General features: G+C 38.9%; 4 protein-coding genes across 7 annotated transcripts; 2 read left to right on the forward strand and 2 right to left on the reverse strand.

Moving 5' to 3' along the window:
- Window positions 1–61: 61 nt before the first annotated feature.
- On the reverse strand, window positions 62–7,722 carry LOC117617559 (SNF2 domain-containing protein CLASSY 1-like). Of its 4 annotated transcripts, none has more exons than XM_034346984.1 (6): window positions 7,100–7,722; window positions 5,867–5,980; window positions 5,127–5,380; window positions 2,864–4,303; window positions 2,434–2,580; window positions 62–2,176 (listed from the first exon to the last, which is right to left on the reverse strand). In XM_034346984.1, the coding sequence occupies exons 2-6, from the start codon at window positions 5,916–5,918 to the stop codon at window positions 236–238; spliced, it is 3,834 nt and encodes a 1,277-aa protein (XP_034202875.1). In that variant the 5' UTR covers window positions 5,919–5,980; window positions 7,100–7,722; the 3' UTR covers window positions 62–235. The 4 variants fall into 4 exon arrangements, with proteins under 4 accessions (XP_034202875.1, XP_034202873.1, XP_034202876.1 ...); XM_034346982.1 differs by having other exon boundaries at window positions 7,083–7,722; XM_034346985.1 differs by lacking the exon at window positions 7,100–7,722 and adding an exon at window positions 6,550–6,749.
- Window positions 7,723–9,174: 1,452 nt separating this feature from the next.
- On the reverse strand, window positions 9,175–11,574 carry LOC117619482 (dehydration-responsive element-binding protein 2C). The gene is made up of 2 exons (XM_034349453.1): window positions 11,348–11,574; window positions 9,175–10,752 (listed from the first exon to the last, which is right to left on the reverse strand). The coding sequence occupies exon 2, from the start codon at window positions 10,705–10,707 to the stop codon at window positions 9,541–9,543; it is 1,167 nt and encodes a 388-aa protein (XP_034205344.1). The 5' UTR covers window positions 10,708–10,752; window positions 11,348–11,574; the 3' UTR covers window positions 9,175–9,540.
- Window positions 11,575–14,824: 3,250 nt separating this feature from the next.
- LOC117620249 (cation/H(+) antiporter 15-like) lies at window positions 14,825–18,144 on the forward strand. The gene is made up of 3 exons (XM_034350395.1): window positions 14,825–15,333; window positions 15,587–16,582; window positions 16,721–18,144. The coding sequence occupies exons 1-3, from the start codon at window positions 15,100–15,102 to the stop codon at window positions 17,930–17,932; spliced, it is 2,442 nt and encodes an 813-aa protein (XP_034206286.1). The 5' UTR covers window positions 14,825–15,099; the 3' UTR covers window positions 17,933–18,144.
- Window positions 18,145–18,645: 501 nt separating this feature from the next.
- Window positions 18,646–21,262, forward strand: LOC117618398 (cation/H(+) antiporter 15-like). The gene is made up of 3 exons (XM_034347973.1): window positions 18,646–18,891; window positions 18,995–19,993; window positions 20,105–21,262. Exons 1-3 carry the CDS (start codon window positions 18,646–18,648, stop codon window positions 21,260–21,262), a joined length of 2,403 nt encoding a protein of 800 aa, XP_034203864.1.
- The last annotated feature ends 5,248 nt before the right edge of the window (window positions 21,263–26,510 follow it).

Raw genomic sequence — 26,510 nt, forward strand, 5'->3', positions numbered from 1 at the left:
GTTTACATTTTTTGTTTTTTTTTGTTTTTCTCTTTTAAACACAAACTATTTGATTTGGCTATGAGATCATAAAGTATAACTGCCATTCATGATAATAAAATACAACTTAGCCGTTACACAATTCAAGTTCAAATGGGAGGTTCTCATTTTCCCTTTTCTCGCTTGGCAAAATTCTTGAGAGAAGAAAGAAAGCCCAATATTGCTGCAAGCTAGATTAAATCACACAAGGCTTAATTTAGTCCTTACCTCTAACCACAGTTGAAGCCTTTTCATTCTTCATGATCATATGGAATGATTTAGACTTGTCCTCTGCCACCATCTCCCTCAATATATCATCTTCAATCTTCTCTGCTTGCCAGCGGGACGGGTCCTCCACGAATGCCTCACTGAAAATCATGCTTGACACCCACTCCTTCCAAGTTGTCCTCCCATACTTGTCTTCTTCGAGAGTTCCAGTTGCCAAGAGCTGGTAAACATACACCACCTTCTGCTGACCGGGACGGAAGGCTCTTGCAATGGCCTGCTTCGTCTTCGAAGGGTTCCATTCGGAGTCCAGCAAGATGACCCGAGAAGCTGCTGTCAAACTAATTCCCTCAGCACAAGCTGTGATTGATGCAAGCAGGACCCTTGAGGCTCCACCAGCCTCTTCAAACTTGTCCATCACCTTTCCGCGCTCAAACAGCTCCAAATCCCCTGTGAGAACCAAGACTTCTCTGCCTCTCTGCCACCCAAACACCATTTCAAACAGTTCTAGAAACAGTCTCACAGGTGCAATGTTGTGACAGAAAATCAAAACCTTCTCCTTCCGGACAACCCTGTAAATAAGGCTCAAAACAAACTTGACCTTGGACCCTTTGTGCAAATCATGCTTGTACTGCTCAAGATCCTCTAGTTGCTCAGTAGTAAAAAACTTATCAGCACAAGCTGCAGTTTTGATTAGCCAGGGATGTATTGATCCAAGGGTAATCAAAAGTTCTAGCTCCAGAGGGTAGCCATGGTATTTGGACATTATGTCTTGCAGTTTGTCCAAAATCTCTTGCTGTATGTCAGTAGTGTTCATCAACAAGGTGTAAATCTGCAGACCAGGAAGGGTGTCTGAATTTCCACCTTCATACACATCTATGAATCCATTTGTTATATTTCTCAACATGTTTAGACCTTGGATCCTTTGATCTTCACCTTCGTTCGAATCAATCTTCTTGGCAATCTGGTCCAAGAACAACTTTCGTGCTCTGGCTTCCATCAAATGGCGCGCTTTTTCCTTACCTTTCTTTTTCCTCCTGTATTTTGGGTCCAATTGCCTTAAAACTTCATTCACAAACTTTGGTCTTGCCAAACACAGGGTGTTGAAGTATTCACAGAAGTTGTTCTGAAACAGAGTACCTGATAGCAATATTCTCAAGTCCGTTTCAACTTTCATCAATCCCTTCCTCAACCTTGATTTAGTACTTCTGGGGTTGTGCCCTTCATCTAGTACTACGATCCCGGGACTCTCCCGCAGCACTTGAGCCATGAATTTTCTGTGCACAAATTTTGAGTCTTCACGCATCAATGTTAGGAATGAAGTATAACCCATGACAAGAACACTTGGCTGTGCATGCCACTTCTGTATTTTTTCTAGGCAATCCAAAACATGCAACACATCATCCGTCGGCTTCGGGCCTCCAGTAAAGGTCACTGTTTTCTTCTTGAACACTCTGTAGGTTCTACGGCCGTGAATTAGATACACTGGTATAGGAATTTTCCATTTAATAAATTCTTTGTACCACGTATAGAGTGTTGTCTTCGGAGCAAGGACCAGAGGCCGTTTTCCTGGGAATAACTTGAGGTAGCTAACAAGAAATGCAATGATCAGAAAAGTTTTTCCAGCTCCAGGAGAATGAGATATAACACAGCCACCTATTTTCTTGGCCTTATGTTCCATAAGTGCTGGTTCCAAAGATCCTGCAACGTTTTTCCACAGAAACTCAAAAGCCTTCTTCTGGTGGAATAACAATTTCCTTCTAAGTTCAGGAATTAAGGCCCAAACGTTGTCATTTTCTTCTGATAAAGGCTCAGGCTCATCAGGGGAAGTACGAGTGTGGAAGAAATTGAATTCCTCATATTCAGCTCGCTTATCGTCTGTTTGTTCTTCATTGATCTTTCTATCATCTGCGGCCCACCCTGTGTTTTGCACCTAGAGAAACAAACAAACAATTAGATATCTTTTGAAGCAACACTATCAGATCCTACACCAGCATCTTTTAAAAAATATATACGCAAAGGAATTGGAAGCCTACATTCTTGACAGGAGATTATGGTAATAGATCAACCTAATTGAATGAGTGACAATGATATTGCAGAATAGAAAGTTCATTCTCCCATGCAAATTCATAGCAGCACAAGGAATGTGACATAAAGTTCTTCCATAAATGAGTTTCGACGTTGACTTACAAAGGGGGCTGAAACATCTCCTATTTCGATGCTGACGAAACCACATATGAGGCACACCATCCCAATTTCTTCATTCAATCTAAATTCATGCCGGCAACCTGCACCAGACTTTTGTGCAGTCCCACCTGACGTGCTCCCTTGTGATCCCTGAAAATCATTTTACCAAATCAGATGAAGCAAGGCATATCAAATAGAAATTGAAGGTCAACCAGAATGCTCATCAACTTAATTATTTGCTAGAAAGAGTTATTGCATTATTTAGCAGAGTTTCGAGATTATATTCTGAAGTTTTAATCTATGATTTTCAAACAAACAAACCCACATACACAGGGTCACACAGAGAGAGAGAGAGAGAGAGAGAGAGAGAGAGAGAATCCCCCATTGAGTCATAAATAAAAAATTAGATGCCAGTGAATATATCAAATTTTACCTCATCACCATCAAGAAGGTAAGCTGATGCCAATGCTAATTCCATTTCTTTCCACAGCATTTCAGTCTCGGACATTTCCTCCTCATCCTCATCTTCGGGCATTTCAGTTTCGTTCTGTTGCTCAGGGTTCTTTCCAGCCTTAAATTCTTTCCACTGGTCCATAATATTTGGCTCTTGCTTATTTGAGCAATCCATGTCTTTCAAAAACGTATTTATCAGTTCCTTGTAGGCACCCGCACTTAAGCTCCTCTTTGGGTAAGTTCTTCCACTGAGACCCTCCCTTTTCGAGCGTATGGAGTTATGCCTGTTGTTATAAACTCTGCTAGCTCTGCTAGTGGATACTTTTCCATCCCATTTCATTTGAAAGTCCATATCATCTAAGTCAGAATTCTTCTTTCTCTTTGATTTAGAACTGTAATGATAATAATACTTCGCAGGAAATTCTTCGCCCTCTTTTGTACTCTTTTCAGGACTATTGGCATTTAGATGACCGCGTCCAAGGGCGAAAGGATCCCTTTTGTCAGGCAGAGGAACAATTGCAAGTTGAGCTTGATGTTTCTTCCTTTTAGCCACATCTGATTTCACCTTCCTCGACTTAATCTTGCTTTTGCATTCAAGGGAATCCTCACTTTCGCTTGCAAGATCATCCTCACTTTTGGATGCATGGAGATCCTCGCTGGACTTTAATTTCTTATAATGAACCTTTTGTTCTGCCTCAGTATGCTCTTCTGAACGTCTAGCATGTTTTCCAAACAACTGTGAAAGTGGAATATGCATATCATCATCATCTGAGTGATCTACTTTATATGGTCTGCTACGAATATATCCAATCTCTATCTCTGCTGGAGCATCACACCCAAGGAAACGCTCAGGTCGAACATTCTGACGCTTGGAACGTCGCAGGCCCAAAAGATCAGAAGATGATGATGGTCCACCTTCAGTAGGATCATTCCCGGTAGCATCAGCTGGTACAAATTCAACTACTATTGGTACCAGGAGCCCGTCGTCTACTCTGAAGTTGACAGCATGTAAATAATTGTCAGACTTTGACAGAGTGCTGTCATCATCACCTCCCACAATTTGGTACACCACTTTTCTTTGTACTGATCTTACATCAAATGAAACCTGCTTCAGCACTGATGTCACAAGCAACCATGAAATGTCTGATAAAAATTTCCCCAACAGCAATTTCGTTCTGGGCAGCGTCGGGCAGTCTGCAGAGAACTCCCATCGGTAGTGCTCATTTGCACAAGAATCACGATCAAGTGTTTGGAAGACGAAAATGTCATGGATTCCAACACGTTTAGCGTCCTTGTTAAGGGTTGCTCTTTCTGAACCAAGAGGGCCTTGGTTCACATAAAAGTTAACGTAAAAGCGACATGAGCAATGGGACTCATGAGGCACCCTCTTGATTGAATTGATTCGAGCATCAACCATCACCTATATTAGAAAGAGAATCTGTTGGTCAAACTAACAATAAGGCAATCACAACTTCCAACATAAACTAATGTTTTCAGTTTCGGGCATTTATACATAAACAACCCAAGATGTGAAGCTAAACAAATTTGAAAAAAGAAAAAAAAAAAAAAAAAACTAAAGTGAAGCTATCTAACGCAAGAGATGTGAATCGAAAGAGAAATTTCGAAAACTAAAGTGATTAGCCAACGAATAGAAAACTCGATTTTAAATCATAAAATGCAGAGGAGATATCTCTAGTTTTCACATAGACGAATTAGGTGGTTGCATTATTCTGATGGTAAACAGACTTATGAGGAATGCTGCCTCAAATTTTATTTTTATTTTTAGTTATTGGGTTAATTCTTCATATCTCAACCTCGATCGAGAGTATACATATACATAAAAGAGCACTTTGTAATGATATAGTGCTGGAAGCTGTTAGCAGACCAAGGACAAATTGATATCTGTTCTATAAGTGCAAGAAACCTGGAATATAACCAAGAAATGCAAAATTTGTCTCAAGACTGCCAAAAGCAAACTGATAACAGAGGACTGTTAAGACCAGACAGTTGGTGTATCTCTAGATCTCTCACTCAGGAAAAGAAATGTATTGTGTTTTACAAAACATGTGACTTTATCTATAGAGACATGCATCATGCTTTCTGAAATGGATTATCACAAAGAGCTGCAATAAAAATATTAAAATTATCAAACATGTGCATCAACACTTGAAAATATGCCATGTAAGAGTTATAGAAAGTCATAAATACCAAGTGACAATGCCTAATTATAGAATGCCACTCACAGGAGCTCGAATTTTCTCTTCTGAGTTTTCTGTATTTTCAGGAGTTGAAAGCACGCATACATCAACACCAGGCCGCAAAAAGCAGGTGCAGTCATATGAATTTGCCTGTCTTGACCTCACTCGAATGTTCGGGAATGGGCCTTTATTTTGAATGACACATGAATGATTGTCTGCGAAATTTATCGTCATGGTTCCACTCCTGATGCCTAGAAGCTCCACAGGATGCCATGATCCGCAGCAAAGAGCCTCAAAAGCTGTCAAGCCAAAAGTTAGTAGAATGATATTGACAAGAATTTAATGAGTGAAAACGAAAAATATTGGCCATTTGATAACAACAACAAATAAAATTCTATTGAGCTTCTGTGCAAGACAGGAATTAAAACAATCCCTTTTCTCCGTTGGTCAAATAATAGCACTAAAAGTGGCAGCTGCATTTCAACAATGTATATAAATAAGGAGTTCAAGAATGAAAAATTCCTATATTTGCTACCAATTAATGAAAGACGAATGCTAGAGACAGTCGCGCTCGCACTAAAAAGTGGTGTTACCACGTCTACATGACACATGGTGTTACCGCCGCACTAAAAAGTTAACTCCAACTTGTGGATTCAAGTTTACAAGTGTTACAAGAAAGCAAGACTTTGAACAGAGAAGCCATTTACTTGAAATAAATTACACAGTTCATTTTGAAAAGAAAATGAAAACTAAGAGAACATAAAAGGGAGGAGGCAAATTCTTACGATAAGCATCAAATGGATGGGTAGATCGGTACAGATGTCTCTTCCTCTTCATCTTGATTAGCCAATTGGTACCCGAATTTCTCCTACGCCCTCCCTACAATCACTGTCAAATATCTGCAACAGAAACCAAAAAAAAAAAAAAAAGCACTGCCGTTAGACACATTTCAAACTGGAACACACGAAAGCTAAATGCAATATTGCCACCAAACCCTAATCACATATACACAAGAAAAACGAAAAGTAAAATATGATCAAATACCTGTGGTCACTTGTTTTCTTTCTTATTTTACTCCACAAAGACTCAAACCTAGCTTAGATTTTTCTACCTCTTTTCATCGATTATATATATCTATGCCATTTGCGGCTTTGCCAGTGCCACTTGAGCTAATAGCTCATGTTGGCCTAACACCTGTCGCTATTCTGCTTACATATCGAACTCACACAGTTACACTACCATATATACATATCTTATTATTATATAATCATAATATGGTAATAATTATATATTAGGAACACAAAAGTAAATACACTACCAAAAAAGTAACATCATTGACCCAACATTTACACCATCAAAACAAGAAATAACACAAACAAATCAAAACAATAAATAAATAAATAAAAACATGATCTTTTCCCTTTTTTCTTCTTCCAAACGTTAGAAAACCGAGAGTCTGTAGTAATACCCAAAAGCCATAAGCTGTTGAGCGATTGACTCAAAAACAACAATTTTCTTTTTTTTCCTTCAGGAAAAAATTCTCAATCAAGTCCTCGTTTAGGAAAATGTAAATAAATAAATGAGGATGGAAAAAGGGAAAGGAATCTGCAACACATCAATTCCTTGTTAGCCAAAAGCATCATTCATATTATTGGAGAGAGAGAGAGAGAGAGAGAGAGAGAGAGAGAAGGAAATGGTTATCCTTGAGATGCGTTATACATCAGAAGAAGAGACATTAACATTTTATTTATTTATTGGTCGAATTTAGAAAATATTATTCCTACATCTGCAATTCAACATGCGAAGGAAGATTTAAAAAAATAAAAATAAAAACGTTCCTTCATATGGTAAACAATCCCATCAGTGCATGCCGTACCAAAATCACCCGAAATGCCCAAACAGCAACCACAACAGCAAAAGTAAGAAAGATAGAAAAGAAACAATTACCAAAATGAAACAACAATAATATAATCAAAACTTTTAAGGTTAAACCAAACAAACCCAATTTAGCTGCTCACTGTGGGATCAACTTGTAGCCAAAACTTCAGCAAGAAAGCAAATTGAGCTGAAAGTAGAGCTTCTGAAGAGATGGGTGATCGGAGAAGCTCAGATTCCGGCTAAGCTTTTTGCTCTTGGGCCGATGAAGATAGCTGCAAAGGTTAAATGAATGGTGAAGCTTGAAATATGTAGTAGTGGGCATTGAAGTGAGTGTTATGAAAAGACAGAGAGAGAGAGTGAGAGAGAAAGAGAGAGAGAGAGAATCTGAGAGTGCGTCAGTGGAAAGTGACAGAGGGAACAGAGAAATCTATAAGGTTCTGAAACGAAATCCTTGAAATTTGTGCGCTTTTTGCATGAAACGCAAAACAGAGAGGCAGTCGCGGCAAAGGGGCAGTAGGTGTAAATAGTTGGGGATGGGGAGGGTGAAATTGGAGAAGCTTGGAGTGGATCAACGGCTGTGATTGATGGTTAGGGGTTGTTGGGTGGGGACCACCACTGGTGATGAAATTGATGATCTGAATTCGGAGGTAGAGTGATGGCAAGCAATAAGCTCGTGTGAGTTTGTTGGGAGATGAGCTCATTGCCCAGCAGAAAAAAACGTAAAAGGCAGAGTGGTTCTCGATTGTGGAAGGGAAGCGCATTTAGTCAAACACTTTTGTCTGGTAGTTGACCCTTTCTTGCTCTTCCCTCAGCCGAAAGCCACGGATTCCGCATTATAGCTTATGAAAAGCTGATTGACCAAAAAGATACAAAATTTTTAAAAGAGGTCCTATAAAGCCCGGCCCAAACCAAATCAGCAATTCTAGAATAAACGGCAATAAAAAATTAATAAATAAACTTAATTTTATTATCAGGAGACTCTAAAAAATGCCAAAAAAGAGAGAAATTTTTTTTAAAAAGCTAAAATGAACAAAATTACCCTTATTTATTTTTGGATTTTCTAAGGAATCATTTACATTTGCATGTCTTTGATTTGAAAGTTGAGAGATTTTTCTGTCTTTTTTAAAAAATTTTGACTTTTTTCAAAAATGAAAGTTTTTTTATGACTAAAACCTAAATTTACTTAAATAAATCATGCATATCCCTAAACCTTATATATGACCACATTGTGGTTTTGGTTCATCTTGGTACCAAACACCCCTCCTTTGTGGTTGTGGACTTGCTGTCCATTTTTCTTTTATATCTAAGGTTTTCTATTTTGCTAGATCATTGTATTTTTTTTTTTTTTTGATTAAGTAGATCATTGTATTTGGGGCTTGAGCATGCTAACATTTTTATTTTATTTTATTTTATTTTATTTAAAAAATGTTGAGCCTCTGTACTTTGCTTGTTTCTGTTGGGCTGCCTATGCTATTAGGCCTTTCACTTCCTGTAGTATTGCTTCATTCTCTTTGAATAGAGTTACTTTGACAACAACAAAAAAACGACAATAATGATAATTACAAATTAATAACTTATTGACATGGATATGACACGATGATGAAGTATTGTTATACTCATTGTCACCAATTTTGTTCATTGAGTGGTTAAACAATCTTTATAGGGTAAATTTGCTTTCTCTTCCAACGTTCTCCTTATCGTTCTCTTTTATACTAAAGAAAATATTTATTTACAGATTATTGATTTTGATCGTTGGAGATTTCTCGAGGCTTTTCTTCATCATCTTCAATACGTTTGAATACAAATTCAAAAGTGTTCATCAATTCCAGGTTTGTCCACCGTATGAACCTCTACAAATCATGCTTGATTTTCCTATCATATTTTCATTAGCTTCAACTTCCAGTACAGAGGGATTTGTGCCTACCCTAGAAGGCTGGGGAGGGCTTGGGCTTTGCTAGTGAGGAGCTTGGGGAGCCGAGAGGATTTTGAATGGGCCAGGGCTGATGGGACCAAAGATTTTACATGCAATCAAGAGAGGCTCGAGAGAGATGGGGGAGGGGTCGATGCCAGCCGCCAACAGACATATAGTACATTGTAAACCAACCACAGAATACTTCACCGTGGCACGATAATTTGCAAATCAAGGGATGTCGTGAAGTTAGAGAAGAAAAGCAAACAAGACAAAGAAGCAGAAAACAAGTAGCAACCACAGAAGAATCCCAAAAGCACAAGCTGTTGTATTTGAATTTCCTTACACACGAACACTGAAATTCAAGATACTATATTTCAATTATACTTCATTTCTCATATCTACAATAAAAGAATTTGTTAATATAGTAATATAGAATTATCAAGAAGCACAAAAGTTGGCTGTCAACCCACCACCCTGTTGAACACAAAATGACCAGACATGACAAGGGAAAATTGTCTTCGCTGCCAAATTCTCCAATCTAAAACCTATAGAGAACTAGCACATTCATGGGGTCCGCTCCAAAATTAAAAGGTAAGAAGCAAAGAGGAAACAACCACATTGATGTTCTTCAAACTACACTCCACTGGACCCCCTTTCAAAATTTAGCCTTCACATATCCATCGAAAAGTTATAACTTCCGTCTTCCGGTTGCATTGTTCCTCCAGTGAAATCTCCCAAGCCTAGGTCAGACAATCCCAGATTGTAGTATCCTTGATCATCTTCGCCAGTAACATCATCCCTCTTCAAGAAATCAAAATTGTATTCGCCACCCGAAGGGCCCTGCTCCATGTGGTTCAGACTCCCAAGCAGCTTGGCATCTGGAAACTGCAGCTGGTACGACAAGTTCGATGGCCTATCACACTCATAAGGGTGCATGCCCGAGCACCCAGGCTGACCAACATCAGATCCTAAACTTTGTTCTGGCTCAGGATTTCGAACGGGAGTATCGTCTAAAGGCCTAAATAGCTCATCCACATCAAACACCTCCTCCTCTGTAAAGTTCTCCAAATAATCCCCAGTATACTGTCCACCAGCCCAATTAAAATCCCCAACATATGCTTCTGGTTTGACGGCCGGTTGATCATTGTGAAAGTAACCCTCAGTAAACTCATCCTTTGTTTCTTCCTTCACGAGGGCTTGATTGACTGCATTGGACCAAGCATGAATTGCCGATTCGCCTTCACCATTCTCAGTTTTCACATCAAGGAAACCCTTGGAATCCTCATCTGCACAAACCTCAGAGTGATTTGATGATGATGTGGATCCAGAGCATCCTGGAGTTGCCACTGCAGAAGACCCCGATGGAGTTGTGGCCGAGGAAGTCTCCTGTGAAGATTCCTTCCAAGAAGAATAATTGGCCACATTCGGGAGGTTGAGGCGAGCAGCCGGACCATACATAGCCTTGGCAGCTTCATCGTAGGCAAGAGCAGCATCAAGGGCAGTTGGAAAAGTCCCTAACCAGAGTCTGCTTCCCCTGTTGGGCTCCCGAATTTCTGCAACCCACTTGCCCCATGTCCTCTGCCTCACACCTCTGTAATTGCAGCGCGAATTATCGGGCCCTCCCTTGCCTTTCATACAACCTTTCTTCGATCCCTTGGCGGGGACTTTGCGTGTTTTCCCCTCGTTATTGTCAGATTCGAGTTGTTTGTTATATTCCTTCCACTTTTCTAGTGTCTCTGCCACAGAGGTTCCATCCCGCCTACTCCGTGTCTTCCTCTTCCTTGTAGAATCCAAGGTCAGAGCAACCTCGTTAGAACCTTGATCATAAGCTCCCATTCCTTGTAATTCACTCAGAGACTGACTGATATTTTTCTCCACAATCTGCATTCAAATGTAGAAGCAATTCTTATTAGGAACTGCAATAGAGCACAGAGAAAATTCTCTAAAATACAGAAGAAAAGACAAACCGCCCGGAGCTTTTATATAGCAGGAGGCACACTCAAATAAATCTTAAAAAATTGAAAAAGGACTCGGAGCTTCCTTCGGGCCCAAGTATTCCCTAAAAAAATCAGCCTAAAAAGACTAGTAAAAGGTTTTACTTGCCACTAAAGAAACGGAATTCAATATTTCAGGAAAGAAGTAAGGGAATAAAAAGGTACGCGTCAAAGAAAAATACCCATCACCAAGAAAACACCCAATTTTTATCGAATATAAATTACCCAAATCCTTCAAATAAGAAACCAAAAAAAGGGAAACCTAGTTTCTGAAAACTCAAATACTGAAAAACCCAGAAAGACCCAGATTTCAGTTTACCGAACCCCAAACAAACAAGAATTGGTAACAAAGAAATAGACACTCTGACTCTTTCCCCAAAAAAAAATCTAAGAAAATATATCAGAAAGGGAATAAACAATGAAATTAAGAAAAAAAGGAAACAAAAACAAAAAGCTAAGAGAAAAAAAAAAAATCAACCAACCTCAGAATCGTTTGGCTCGATAAGTCGGGCTGGGAGAAACTTCTTAGATTGATATCGTAGCCTTGCCCCTTTCCAATCGAAACGACACTTTCAGACGCGTTTTGGCGTTTTTCTCCTGGTTGTTGCGTGTGATTTGAATGATTTGCTTTGCTCAGAGCGTTCTTCAGAGAGAGTATTTACTTTGTAAGCTTGAAGCTAAGCGAATCCAGAAATCTTTAGATTAGCAAGCTGTGAGAGATATTTATAGCCTTCTCTAGATATTTCCGATATTTACTTGAGCGATGACGTGGCGATTTTCTAGTCGCGTCGTGGCGTTTCGATAATGAGGCTTCCAGCACGTGTCACCCGAACCTTCGCGAATCAAGCGAGTAACTCGTCGCTTTCTTGCTCCCGAAGTACTTTCTCCTTTTGTCCCTCCTTTTCTCTTCCCACTTTATCCTGGATGAATCTAGAAATTGCGATCGTACCACTGGACAGCTAATGCGTCTTTGCTGTGGGCTTCTTCTTATCCTTTTGGGAATTTATCAAATATATAACTCCAATTGGGTGTTATTTTGATTAAATTAAGTTTTTGGTGTGCTTTCAAATTTCAAGTCTTTGGTGTTAATTTGATTGAATTTTCCCCCTTCCCCTTTCCCTTCTTAAAGACTTGGGCATAATAGAAACTTCAACCACTAGAAAAATATAAATTATTATATAGTGTAATGTGATCAACGTTGCATAGGTATATGAATATCAATAAATTATTAAAATATATCACGTCTCACATCGAAAACTTGATAAAATAAATACAACATATAATGAATTGTTCCATTACTAATAATACTTAGATATTTTGTATAAAACCTCTTAGGATTTAGAACAATATCCATGTTGGTAGTAGTGGGCTGTAAGTTTGTCCTTCTAATTTTTTTTTTAATAAAATGTTTATTATCAAACCCTGAAATCTTAATATGATATCAGAGGATGCTAGTTGTTTTTTATAGCCATAATTAGAGCATGCTAGTTTACTTGGCCTGATTGAACTTGAATCAGACAAAACCCGAATTGAAAATTCAAAAAAATCTCAAAATTGAAATCCTAAATTATAAATAAATAAATAAATAAAAGAATTTATTGGTGTAGAATTGGTTGCTAGTTAAATTAAGGATAATATCGATATTAATAGTGATAGATGGTCGATCAATCTCTCTAAAATTTCAACATAAATATCCACACTACAATTATTTATGCATAAAGAAACATTGCGTCAATATAGATTTATTGGATTATAGCCATCCTAAATCAACGACATGGTTTATCTTATTAGCTATGAATCTACATTAGACATTTAAATATGATATAAAACTAAAAGTTATTAATATGATTTTATTAGGAAGCTCTTATTAGAATTTAAAAAAAATTATATTGCATTTGAAATTTTGCCATATAGCATTCGTAATAGTTGTTCAATAGTTCAATGCATGTAAATTGAACTATTTTGGCATCTATTCAATTGAACTTCAGTTTTACTTGCAATGGTACGGTTCAATACCTTCATATCAATTGTTATATCTTCTTACATACTCAAATAAAATAAAAAGAATAAATTTAATAACACTAAAAAATTATACCATTGAAATATTCTCAAAGAAATCTTAAAAAAGGTACCAATTTTGAACATATTTGAAGAAAAAATTTAATTTAATTTAAATTATTTTTAAAAATATAGGTAAAAAAAGGTTCAAGTATGCATGCTACACATGCATTAATTGTTGTATTTTTTAAAAATATTTTTTATTAGAGGGTTCATCGCATAACATCCTCTATTGCAATTTGCAATGAACTAAATTACACCATTACAAGTGAAATTTTACTGTTTTAGTTCAATTACATGTAATAAAATTGCATTAATCCTAACCATCGCATGTACTCTTATGTTGTTATAACAAAACAAAATTTATTAATAAAAAAAGAATGTAATTTATAAAGTTGTGTAATATACATTGTATGCGATTATTACACATAGTGTTTGGTTCTTTATAATTAAGGAGTCATTACCTGTTACTTAACAATAACAATCGTATACATATTTTTATTTTATATAAAAAATGATAATTTAAATTACTCACATAAAAAAGAATTCGAATTAGAGTACAAATAGACGAACATATCTACAACTGTGGGCATACTAATGTAGATCTTTAATTTAACATCACAAAAAAGATATTTTACATATCTAACTATATCGTGTAATTCCGTAAATTTAAAAAAAATTAATTAAAAACTATAACTTGTACCTCGCAACATAATATATGCAAGAAAGAGATTATCTAAAGCCCAACCAAACAATGAAAAGCCGAAACGGGAGATAGGATAACAATAATGTCTCCCTTATTCGGTCAAGAAAGATTTTCCTGTCCTGCTCGTCGACACCCTGGTGTAGGCTTTGCATGTGCACCACGTGTCGCAGATTGGGTAGGACACGGTGGCAGTTTGTTGAGGCCAAATGTCATGTTATGAATGACGCGTTGAGTTTTATGTGGTGCAAAATGGAGAGAGCAATAAAAGCGATTGGGGTTGGGTCATAGAATAGTGTTGGGGTGGGGGATGATTATGAAAGAGAGGAAAGCTGGAGTTTGTTTTTATGACAGTGATGAGTGCCACTAGGCGTACTTGCTGACGTAGTAGCTTTCCTTGGCTGCAAAATCAAAATACAAATTTTCCAACTTCCTTCGTCTTGATAACTTTATAGATATAATTCATATCCCTTCACATGGATTGTGGATAATTTGAACTTTGTTTTTGCCTGGTCAATCATAGCCTCTAATTCCACATGCTTGGCACCACAGTGAAAAAAGTGAGGAAAACTCTCCCCTTCTTTCAAATGAACATGGTTTTGATTTACGTAAAAAACAATCTTGAGGTAGACCCCTCCCTTACCCTAATAAATGACCAAAAAAAAATAAAAATTTATAGCCTCTAATTTGTTCACAATCCTTTAAAAAAACAAAAAAACAAAAGAGAGAAACTAGAATGAATTGAATTGAGTCAATTTGGGCTTTCTATTTTGTGTAGATAATTTATTTGAGCTTTCTATTGAATGATAATTTCAAAACCAACCAACAAACAAAACCCATAAAAGAAAAAACCTCATTTGTTTGCTCATTGATTAAATTTTCATATAATTATGTTGATATGTTTTTTTTTAATCTAAGTTAGATTGGAGAAGAAGGGATTCAGATACAATACTTTAAATGTAAGAATAACCTATTCTTAACTACTTGAGCTATATACCTTGTACATTGATCTATCGTTTCATTAAAAAAAAAAAGGAGAAAGTCCTTGCATAAATGAACCTTAATATTTGTTGAAAGTCAAATAATAATAGGTTGATGCAAATAAAATTTACCCTCGCGGGAGTTGACCACTTTTCTTGCGGATGAAATTTGCCAATCTTTGGTCATAAAATGATGTCCATACCTTCTACAACGACTTTTACCGCGCGTCTGAACCCACCCAAGGCCAAAGATCAACCCATTCCAATTCCAATTCACCTTTCGCCCCAGGCCTCCCTACTCAACCGTTTAGCGGCGGCGGCCACAGCCACGGCGGTTGTGGTTGTCACATTGCTACTGCATTTCATTTTCAATATAGGGTTGGAATTACAATCAATCCTATGAATCTCTAAATATTAATTGGTATTCTGGCAATGTGATTAGATTGAAGATTAATAATATTTGCTCAAGTTGGGAGGTGTACAAACATCAAGAATGGAGGTGACATTGAGAATTACCAGCCCGTCCGCAGCTGCGGGATTGGTCCCTAGAGCCATTTGTCGGCCGCGAGAGTCCATCTCCTCCAAAGGCATTTGGTTTCGAGATAATCCGTTAGATTATTCATTTCCATTAATCATGGCCCAAGTCAGCCTTGTCCTTTTGACCTCTCGAGCGCTTTATTATCTTCTCAGGCCTTTGGGACAAACCAAATTTGTCTGCAATCTCCTGGTACATATTCATCTCTCCATGCTTCACATGTTTTAGATATTGTCCTCTGGTTTTAATCATAGTGTTTAAGGTTGTTTGTCCCCCTATTGTTTATTTCATAATATTCTAGCAACTTATGGAAATTTATTTATGTTTATCACGCTGTAATATTCTAGCTTTGATGGTTAATTGAAAACATTAAGGAGCAGCTTACTGGTTTTGTTTGTATGTGTTGATCATGTCTTAATTTGAAGCCTCCATCTTTAATTTGCAGGGTGGGATTATCTTGGGGCCTTCTCTGCTAGGGCACAAGAAGGTAATCAAGGAGAAGCTATTCAGAGACAAAGATGCTCACTTGTTTGAGATACTTTCTCTACTGGGCGTATTATACTCCATGTTCATAATTGCAGTTAAATTGGACAAAAACATGTTGAGAAGGACAGCAAAGAATGCTTGGAAGATTGGTCTCCCTGGGTTTCTTGTTCCCTTAGTAGTATCACTAGGCCTTGTTCATCCAATAGGCTCCACCCTTCCTGGTCTCAAAGGAGGAATGTTCTTAATCTACTTTTCTTTCTCTTCTTTGTCTTTCACCTTCTTCCCGGTCATAGCTCAGGCCTTGAATGAACTCAACCTCATGACTTCAGAACTAGGCTGTCTTGCATTGTCCTCTGCTCTGATCACTGAAGCCATCCAATGGCTTACCGTGGTGGTCCAAATCATTTACGCCCATAAAAGTCCAATCCAGGGAATTTTGGCTTTGGTCTCCTTATTTGCACTCACAGTTTTGATTTTCTTTATTGTAAGACCCCTTATTCTACTAATTATTAAAAACACACCGCAAGGCAAGGAAGTGAAGGAGGTTTATGTGGTAGCAATACTTCTTGGGGTTTTAGTTTCTGCAGGTATTTCTGACGCCTTGGGCGCAAGTCCTTTGGCCGGCCCTATACTTTTGGGGTTGGTCATACCGGATGGACCGCCTCTTGGTGCCACATTGATGCAGAAGACCGAGTTCCTGGTCTCCGAGCTTTTTCTTCCGGTCTTATTCTTTCGCGTTGGCTTCATGACCGATGTGTACTCGTTTCAGGATTGGGGAAGTCTTGGCAAGCTTCAGATGGTTATTTTGCTCATATATGGAGCAAAGATTGTGACAGTTACAGTGGCTGCCGTGTGTTGTAAGATTAGGTTCAAAAATAGTTTTTTGCTCAGCTTGATCATGAACATCAAGGGTATAGTAGACCTTGTCGTTTTTAGTCGATGGAGGTCCTCCGGGGTAATCAATCACACTCTTCTCTTCTTTACTTTCCATTCAACTCTGAATTAATGTTTTATGTAAAAAAACTGAAAAAGAAAAAAATGAAAAGAATCTTGTCTGAACATGACAATCTAACTTCTTAAACATTATGTGCAGATGTTAGACCAACAATCTTATACTCAAATCGTGTTGTCTATGCTGCTGGTGACATTGATCGCAACGCCGGTGGTTCGATTTTTGTACCAGCCTCAAATACGACTCGAGCCATCAAGCAAGCACTCACGCACCAGAAACATCCAATCTCCTCGATACGACTCCGATTTCAGCATTCTGTGTTGTGTCCACAACGAGGAAAGTGTTCGCAACATCACCTCCCTGTTAGAATCCTCGAACCCAACCGACCAGAGCCCTATTTTAGCCTATGTTGTCCGCGCAGTCGAGCTCATTGGTCGAGCCGCGCCACTGCTACTCCCATGCAAGAAGAAGCAGCAGGAGGAGGGAGGGACGAAGAAACTTAAGCGCACAAACACACCAACCCATCAATTGATGCGAGCCTTCTGGAACTACTCAAAGAACTCAAAAGGGCCTGTTTCCATCCATGCCTTCACTATGATCGCCCCTTACAATTCAATGCATGAGACCGTTTGTCGTCTGGCGGAGGACAATAACATTCCTCTGATTCTCTTACCATTCCATGAAAACAACCAGTACACAGTTGGCGCAAATGTCATGGCGGGGATCCGCCAGTTCAACGTCAATGTACAAACATATTCCCCTTGTACAGTTGGAATACTAGTTGAGAGAGGGTTGCCAGCTCGGCTAACTGTTTCCCACTTCTCTTACAATGTGGGTGTGTTTTTCATTGGTGGGCCAGATGATCGAGAGGCATTGGCCTACGCCTCGCGCATGTCTGGCAACCCTGACGTGGGGATCACTGTGTTCAGGATCATCTTGCGGAATGAGTTGAAAGAAGGGAACACAAACGAAGAGGAAGTGGAGGAGACGCTGGACGAGTCGTTGGTGGACGAGTTTAAGATAAGGAACATGGGGAATGATTGCGTGATTTGGAAAGATATTGAGGTGTATGACAGTGTACAGATCATGGATGCCATTAGGAACTCGCAAGGGGATTATGACCTTGTGTTGGTCGGGCGGCGGCACACTGAGATATCGTTGAGGGATGAGGAAATGGCAGAATTTGTGCAGAATGCCGAATTGGGAGTGGTTGGTGACATGCTCGCCTCTGTGGATTTCTGCGGTGGAATGGTGAATGTGTTGGTTTTGCAAGAAAACGTGGAGTTGGGCAATGGAGCGTTTCGTGCCAACTCTGCAAAAAGGTCGGCAAAGTGGACTAAAGTTTCAGGGTAATTACCAAATTTTTTGGCAATGTGTATGGCAGAAGGTAGACAGAGGAGGAATGACTCATGGCTAGCTACGTTTCTCCTTTCGCCTAGTTTTACTGTTAATAAATTTTGTGCAAAACCAAATATGCGAAGAGTTACTAGTTTTTTAAAGTCAACGAGAATTACTAGTTTGATACGTGTTCCCTTTGTGATTAAATGGCAAATTTTCAATGACAACATTCAGCCTTCAAACTCTAGTAATGTTTTTGCATATTTAATGAAGGGAGTTTGCCTTGACCCCAAAAAAAAAAAAAAAAAAAAAAGCTTGGCTTGTATGTATCGAGCTTCAACAAACTCCAGCTCATAAATGACTGAATTCTAATGACTAGAAATTGAAATAAGCTATATATGACTTGGCCAGCTTCATCCCCTCATCAGACTTTGAGTTTGAGCTATCTGTCCCTCATGTAGTTAGTTGCTTTCTCATCATCTTGTACCAGTGTACAACGCCTCTTTCCCGCAACTTGTACCTGTTCTTGCCTTCTTATTTTACTATAACAACTCATGCTTTGCTCATAGTTCCATACATATATAATGTACCTTAAAAGCTTCTGAAATCGATTTCAAACCTGTAGTGGTCGGTGACGGGGATGGTTATCCTACCAATAATCTTGAACTTTTAATTTCAATCTACTGCTCGAAAAATTCATAGGGGGGGTTGAGGTGACGACCAAAACCATGGATGTGCTCAAGTTGGGAGGGACAGAAATGATAAATAGAACCCAAACTATCCTGGCCATTCGAAGAACGGTTTGTGTTCCAGTTCAGCTTATTGATTCCGAGGGCATTTGGTTTAAAAACAATCCTTTAGATTTTCCATATCCTCTAATGTTGTTCCAAATCATCCTTCTTGTTCTCATCTCTCGAGCGCTTTATTGTTTGCTAAGACCTTTGGGACAAACCAAATTTGTCTGCAATCTCCTGGTATGCTTCTTCGAATTTTTCTATTTCTTTTCTTTGGTATCAAATGTACACTTTAATAAGTTATTTGAACCCTCCTTTCTTTTTATTGCTTGTTTTTCTTTAGGGTGGCATCATCTTGGGGCCTTCCTTGTTAGGGCACAATAAGGCATTAAGGGACAAACTGATGTTCGGAGGAAAAGAGGTTGGATTGTCAGACACTCTTGCTCGTGTCGGCGTAATATACTCGGTATTCTTAATTTCAGTGAAATATGACATGGCGACGTTCAAAATGAAGGCGAAGAATGGTTGGAAGATTAGTTTGGTGGGATTTCTCTTTCCATCTGCAGTCACCTCAAGCTTGGTTTACACGAACGCCAGCACCATTTCCGGGCTCAGTGGAGGAACATTCTTCCTTTTAGCTCTTACATTTTCTTTATCTTTCACATACTTCCCTGTCGTAGCTGAGGCCTTGGATGAGCTCAACCTCATGACTTCTGAGTTGGGCCAACTTGCCATGTCATCTGCCACCATCAACGACATAATCCAATGGATCTTCACGGTGGTGCATCTCATAGTTATTCAACGAAGTATAAACTACGGAGCTAAGACTTTGGTTAGCTTATTAGCATTGATATTATTCACTGTTTTTGTCATCCAGCCGGTTATAAAATGGATCGTCAAGAGAACACCAGAAGGACAAGAAGTAAAGGACGGCTATGTGATTGCAATGCAACTTATGCCTCTTGTCATGGCCTTTCTCTCTGACATCATAGGCATGAGGCCTGAAGCTGGGCCTGTCCTTTTGGGGTTAGTCGTTCCAAATGGACCGCCTCTTGGTGCAGCACTTGTACAAAAAACTGAATTCGTGGTCTCCCAAATTTTTCTGCCCTTGTTCTTTTTCCGGGTTGGCTTGACCGTAAACGTCTACTCTGTGGACGATTGGTCGAGTTTTAGAAAACTTCAGCTTATGCTTACCATGTCGTATGTTGCGAAGATTATCGCAGTTACGGTGATTGCGTTGTGCTGCAAAATTAGATTAAGAAATGCTTTCTTGCTCAGCATGATGATGAGTATGAAGGGCCTAATAGAGCTTATCGTTTACGATGCATGGAAGGCTGTTAAGGTAAGAAACACAGAGAAACAGAGACGCTTTAATTTATAGTTCTTTTTTGTTTTTCGTTTTCCATATACCAACAATGAATTAATTTGGGGTCCAAATTTTAATCAAATGCAGGACATAGATGAGCAATTTTTCACTCATATCGTGTTGTCTGCTCTTGTGATGACCATGATCGCATCGCCGTTGGTACGATTCATGTACACCCCTCCCAGAGCATCGGAAACCATACTTTCCCGAATCAGAAACATCCAATCAATGCCAAGCAACTCAGACATGTTCCGCATTCTATGTTGCTTCCACAACGAAGAGAGTATCCCCAACATCATCTCCCTCCTCGAAGCCTCAAACCCGACACCATCAAGCCCCATTTACGCCTACGTTGTCCACGCAGTCGAGCTGGTTGGCCGCGCTGTACCCCGACTAGTCGCCTTCAACACTGAAAAACAGAATAAAAAATATACCCGCCAAAACTTAGCCACCCGTCAAATGGTTCGAGCATTCGATAACTACTTGAAAATCTCCAGTGGGCCGGTCATAATCCAAGCATACACTATGATCGCGCCGTATAAATGTATGCACGAGAGCCTTTTTCGCCTGGCTGATGACAAGTTTGTGCCTCTGATCATCATACCATTTCATGAAAACCATCCAGGCGTTGTTGGACCAAGTATGGTCGCCGCGATACGACACTTCAACGCCAATGTGCAATTATATTCCCGGTGTACGGTTGGGATCCTAGTCGTCAGAGGCATGTCTTGTCCACTGAGCTCAATCCACTTCTCTTGCAATGTAGCTCTATTTTTTATTGGGGGAGCAGACGACCGCGAGGCGTTAGCCTTCACGGCACGCATGTCTGGCAATCCAAATGTCGGCATGACGGTGTTCAGGATAGCTTTGAGGAGTAAATTGAAAGAACGGAATGAGGAGGAGCAGGTGGATGCAAAGCTGGACGAGTCGTTGATGGATGAGTTTAGGCTAAGGAACATTGGGAATGACCTGTTGGACTGGCGGGAGATCGAGGTGGATGACAACGTGCAGCTTATGGATGCGGTTATGAACTCGCAGGGGAGTTATGATCTTGTTATGGTGGGGCGGCGGCATGCGGATATGACATTGAGGGATGAGGAAATGACGGAGTTTGTGGAGAATGCAGAGCTGGGAGTGATTGGTGACATTGTTGCTTCCTCGGATTTTTGTGGCGGGCAGGTGAATGTGTTGGTGATACAAGAAAGCAGGGAATTAGGATATGGAGCTTTTCGCAGTGGACTTTGAAATTTTGGCAACACATGATGAAATCTGTGCCGGCTAACAAAATTTCGCCTAATGTGGTCGAAGGCCATCATGTTAGCGAGATTCTAGTTTAATTAGGATATTTATTTCCTAGTTTATTAGGATTATATTTCTTTCATTTTTGTACATATATTGTGTAATTAGGTTTTTATCTTGTTTCCTAGTTTGACCATACTAGGATTACATCCTTGTACTATAAATACCTTCTTTTGGAGAATGAAATACAACTGAAAATTATTATACCATATTGTTTGACTTGGTATCAGAGCCTAGTTTTATGGTGATTTGTGTGTTGTGCCCACCTGCGTTCTATCCCCATATTTTTTCTCTACCTGTACCGAGTGTGCCCTCTTAGGTTTGTGTGTTGTGTTGTAGTGTTCGTGCCATTCATGTTTTCGTGCATCTACCGTATTAGTGCATTTTGTTGTGTTCCGCTATCTTCGTGCCTGTCTTTGTGCATCTGCCGTATTTGTGCATTTGCTGTGTTCCGTTGTATACTATGCCGTGATCTGTTGAGTTTCTGCTGCAATTATGGGTGATAACTCCATTGTTGCTGCTGTTGCTGCTGCCTCTGCAAATTTGTGTGTTTTTTATTCTATTCCAAGTACTTGCTCTAATACTTGGATAATTGACACTGGTGCTTCTGATCATATGACTTATGATGCTAAATTTTTTGATGAATTGTCTAGTAACACCCGTGACTCATACATAACTAATGTTAATGGCTTGCCCTCTCCAATTACTAGTGAGGGCACAATCTCTCTCACTCCTACTTTGCCCTTGTCTCGTGCATTATTAGTTCCCAATATCCATTGTAACTTGTTATCTGTTGATCGATTACTTGATACACTTAATGCTTCTGCTACTTTCTATCCTACGCATTGCTCTTTTCAAGATCTCAAGACTAATGAGACGATTGGGCATGGTAAACGGACAGGATGGGTTATATTATTTGACATTGCCTTCTGCACAAGTTCGTGATCATGTCGTTAATACTGTTCAAAGTTGCAGTGTCAAAGACAAACAACAAATTTAGTTATGACATCGTCGCTTGGGACACCAGTCATTTGGCTACCTTAAGCGTCTGTTTCCATCTTTATTCCGCTCTTGTGATGAGTCCAGTTTTAAGTGTGAGACATGTATTTTGGCCAAGAGTCATCGCACTATGTTTCCTTTGAGTGACAATAAAGCTGCAAAGCCTTTTGATTTAGTGCATTCTGATGTGTGGGGTCCAGCTCGCGTTACTTCGAACGAATTTCGTTGGTTCGTCACATTTATTGATGATTGTACCTGACTCACTTGGGTTTTCTTTCTGAAAAATAAACATAATGTTGCTTCCATCCTTCTAGAGTTTTGTACTATGGTGTCTACTCAATTTCATGCTCGGGTCCAAGTATTCCGGACTGATAACGGAAGCGAATATGTGAATAACACTTTGGCATCTTTCTTCCGTGCTCAAGGTATTATTCACCAAACGACAACCCCATTTACTCCTCAGCAGAATGATGTGTCTAAATGCAAGAATCGTCAGTTACTTGAAGTTGCCCACTCTCTTATGTTGGATATGTATGTTCCCCCATTATCTTTGGAGGCATGCTGTTTTATCTGCTGCCTATTTGATTAATCATACTCCTAGCTGAGTTCTTGATTTCAAGACTCCACATGATGTGTTTGGTGACCATGTTTCCCTTGTATCAGTCTCTAAGTTGCCCCCTAAAGTTTTTGAGTGTGTTGCTTATGTTCATGTCTACTCTCATCAATGGAGTAAACTTGATCCTTGTGCTCTGCGATGTGTCTTTATTGGTTACTCTTCTACTCAGAAAGGTTATAAGTGCTATCATCCACTTACCCAAAAGGTGTATGTTACTTTGGACGTGACTTTCCATGAAGAAGTGCCATATTATGTCTCTCCCTTCTCTCCAATTCAGGGGGAGAGTGGGAGTGAATTGGAGAGTCTTGGATTAGAGAATGATGTGTTTGAAGATACTGCTCTCGGGAAGGAAACGACCTGTCGCACTGAAGCAAGTAACCGGTCGCCCATATCTGAAGATGAAACTTCTGGTCCCTGTGAAGAAACTACGGATCGCCTTCTGGAACTCGATCAGTCGCCCATATCTGGAGATGAAGCAGGTGTTCTTGGTGACGAAACGACCGGTCACACTGAAGCAAGTGACCAGTCGCCTGTATATGAAAATAATGACAGTGATTCTTGTATGGATGAGTTCGATGCAATACCCCTCTCTGCCCTGCCAGTGCCCCAATCTACTCGTGATAGTGAATCAAGTGAGGTAATTTCTAATTATCTATCTGTGTCAACTTATCAGTTACCCCCACGAACCACTCGTGAGAAACCTAAAGTACAATATTCTCTTGATATACATGTCAAGTCTAAATATCCAATTAGCCATTATGTGTCAACTCATTGTTTGTCTAAGTCATATGCATCATATTTGTGTCAATTATCTAGTGTATGTGTGCCAACTAAGCTGCAGATGCTTTATCTAACCCCAAATGGATGGATGCCATGAATGTTGAAATGGATGCCTTGAACAAGAATAAAACATGGGATTTAGTTCCTTTGCCACGAGGGAAGAAAGCTGTTGGATGCAGATGGGTGTTTACTTTGAAGCATAAAGCTGATGGTTCCATTGATCGTTACAAGGCTAGATTGGTAGCAAAGGTTATACTCAGACCTATGGAGTGGATTATTTTGAGACCTTTGCTCCAGTGGCAAAGCTCAATACTGTGCGTGTACTATTGTCCCTGGCTGCTAACCGCGACTGGCCCTTATTACAATTCGATGTCAAAAATGCGTTTCTACATGGTGACCTCAATGAGGAGATTTACATGGATCTCCCTCCTGGTATTCCTGTAACCTCTAAGGAAGGGTGTTGTGTGTAAGCTGCGGAAGTCTTTATATGGATTGAAGCAGTCTCCAAGAGCGTGGTTTGGGAGATTTGCAGCATCTATGAAGAAATTTGGGTATGTGCAGAGTAACTCAGACCATACTTTGTTTCTAAAGCGTCATAAAGGTAAATTGACAGCTTTAATTATTTATGTTGATGATATGATTGTGACTGGAGATGATCAGGCAGAAATGCAAAATCTTCAGAAGTATCTGGCTTCCGAGTTTGAGATGAAGTCATTGGGTGATTTGAAGTACTTTCTTGGGATTGAAGTTGCCAGATCTAAACATGGTATCTTTCTGTCTCAAAGAAAGTATATTTTGGATTTACTTGCAGAGACTGGAATGTTAGATTGTAAACCAATTGATACCCCTAGTGAACATAATTATAAGTTGGGATTGTATCATGATCAAGTCCCTACAGATAAAGAGCGTTATCAACGACTTGTGGGGAAATTGATTTATTTATCTCATACACTTCCTGATATTGCATATGCAGTGAGTGTAGTGAGTCAGTTTATGTATTCTCCTAGTGAAGATCATATGGGTGTTGTGATGCGCATCTTGAGGTATCTGAAAGTAACTCCTGGAAAGTGGCTAATGTTTTGTAAGTATGGTCATACAGATGTGGAAGGTTATACGGATACTAATTGGGCTGGTTCAGTCACTGATAGACGTTCTACGTCTGGGTATTTCTCATTTGTTAGTGGTAATCTTGTTACTTGGAGGAGTGAAAAGCAAAAAGTAGTGTCTAGGTCTAGTGCCGAGGCCGAGTACCGTGGGATGACTCAAAGTGTGTGCAAGTTACTATGGTTGAAAAGATTGTTGAGAGATCTTGGGTTTGGACCCCATAAACCGATGGATTTGTATTGTGATAATAAAGCTACAATTGCAATTGCACACAACCCTATGCAACATGATCGTACAAAGCAAGTGGAGGTTGATCGACATTTTGTTAAAGAGAAGTTGGATGCTGAAATTATTTCTTTTCCGTTTATATCATCCGAGTATCATCTGGCAGATATTCTTACGAAAGCTGTGTCTACTAGGGTCTTTCTCAACTCGCTTGACAAGTTGGGCATGCATGACATCTTTGCTCCAACTTGAGGGGGAGTGTTAGCGAGATCCTAGTTTAATTAGGATATTTATTTCCTAGTTTATTAGGATTATATTTCTTTCCTTTTTGTACAGATATTGTGTAATTATGTTTTTATCTTGTTTCCTAGTTTGACCCTACTAGGGTTACATCCTTGTACTATAAGGGGTCGTTTGGTACACAGGTTTGGCTTGGACTGGCATGGACTAAATTTAGTACCACTTTTGTTTCATTTAATTCTAGTATTAGATGTGATTGCTCATACCGAGCCCACCAAAAACACCTCCTTCGGAGGGGACTACTAAGCCCTTGTAGAAAGGGAGGATTAGCTAGTCCTATATTCACCAATGTATAAGATGCATATATTATATTATTATAATGTACATATATTACTATTATTACTATTATTATTACATACACATATACTATAAGCCCTTGTAGAAAGGAGGATTAGCTAGTCCTATATTCACCAATGTATAAGATGCATATATTATATTATTATAATGTACATATATTACTATTATTACTATTATTATTACATACACATATACTATAATGTACATATATACATGTATATACACATATACATGTATATATATATATAAACATATATACATATATACAGATATATACATATAGATATATACACGTATATTATTATTATAATATACTCATGTACACATACATATTAATATTATAATAATAGCATACATGTATACATGTATATATGTAATATATATTATATTATATACTAATGTACATATATGCACGTATATACATGTATATATATAAACACATATATACATATATAATATATAAATACATATAGATATATACATGTATATTATTATTATAATATACCCATATACACATACATATTAATATTATAATAATAGCATACATGTATATATGTAATATATATATATATATAAGTATATACAGAGTGTAATAACCCAAACCAAAATATCTAAAAAGAAAGAAAATTTCTAAAAAGTAAGGAAAATATCTTCTAGCGAAAAGACTATTTTGCCATCGCATTATTTAATAGGGGGAAAATTGACTTTTTGATCGAGAAAGAATTTGGGAATGCCGCTTGCGCCATTGCGTAGAGCTCGGCGAAACGAGTTCGTAGACACGGAGTAGACCCGAATCGGAGCCATAACGAAGAAGATATGGTCTAAAAACTGCGAAGGGCAAAACAGTAATTTGGCCAAAAAGTCAGACTTTTT

This window comes from Prunus dulcis, chromosome 2 (genome assembly GCF_902201215.1).
Source record: "Prunus dulcis chromosome 2, ALMONDv2, whole genome shotgun sequence".
NCBI classification, from domain to species: domain Eukaryota; kingdom Viridiplantae; phylum Streptophyta; class Magnoliopsida; order Rosales; family Rosaceae; genus Prunus; species Prunus dulcis.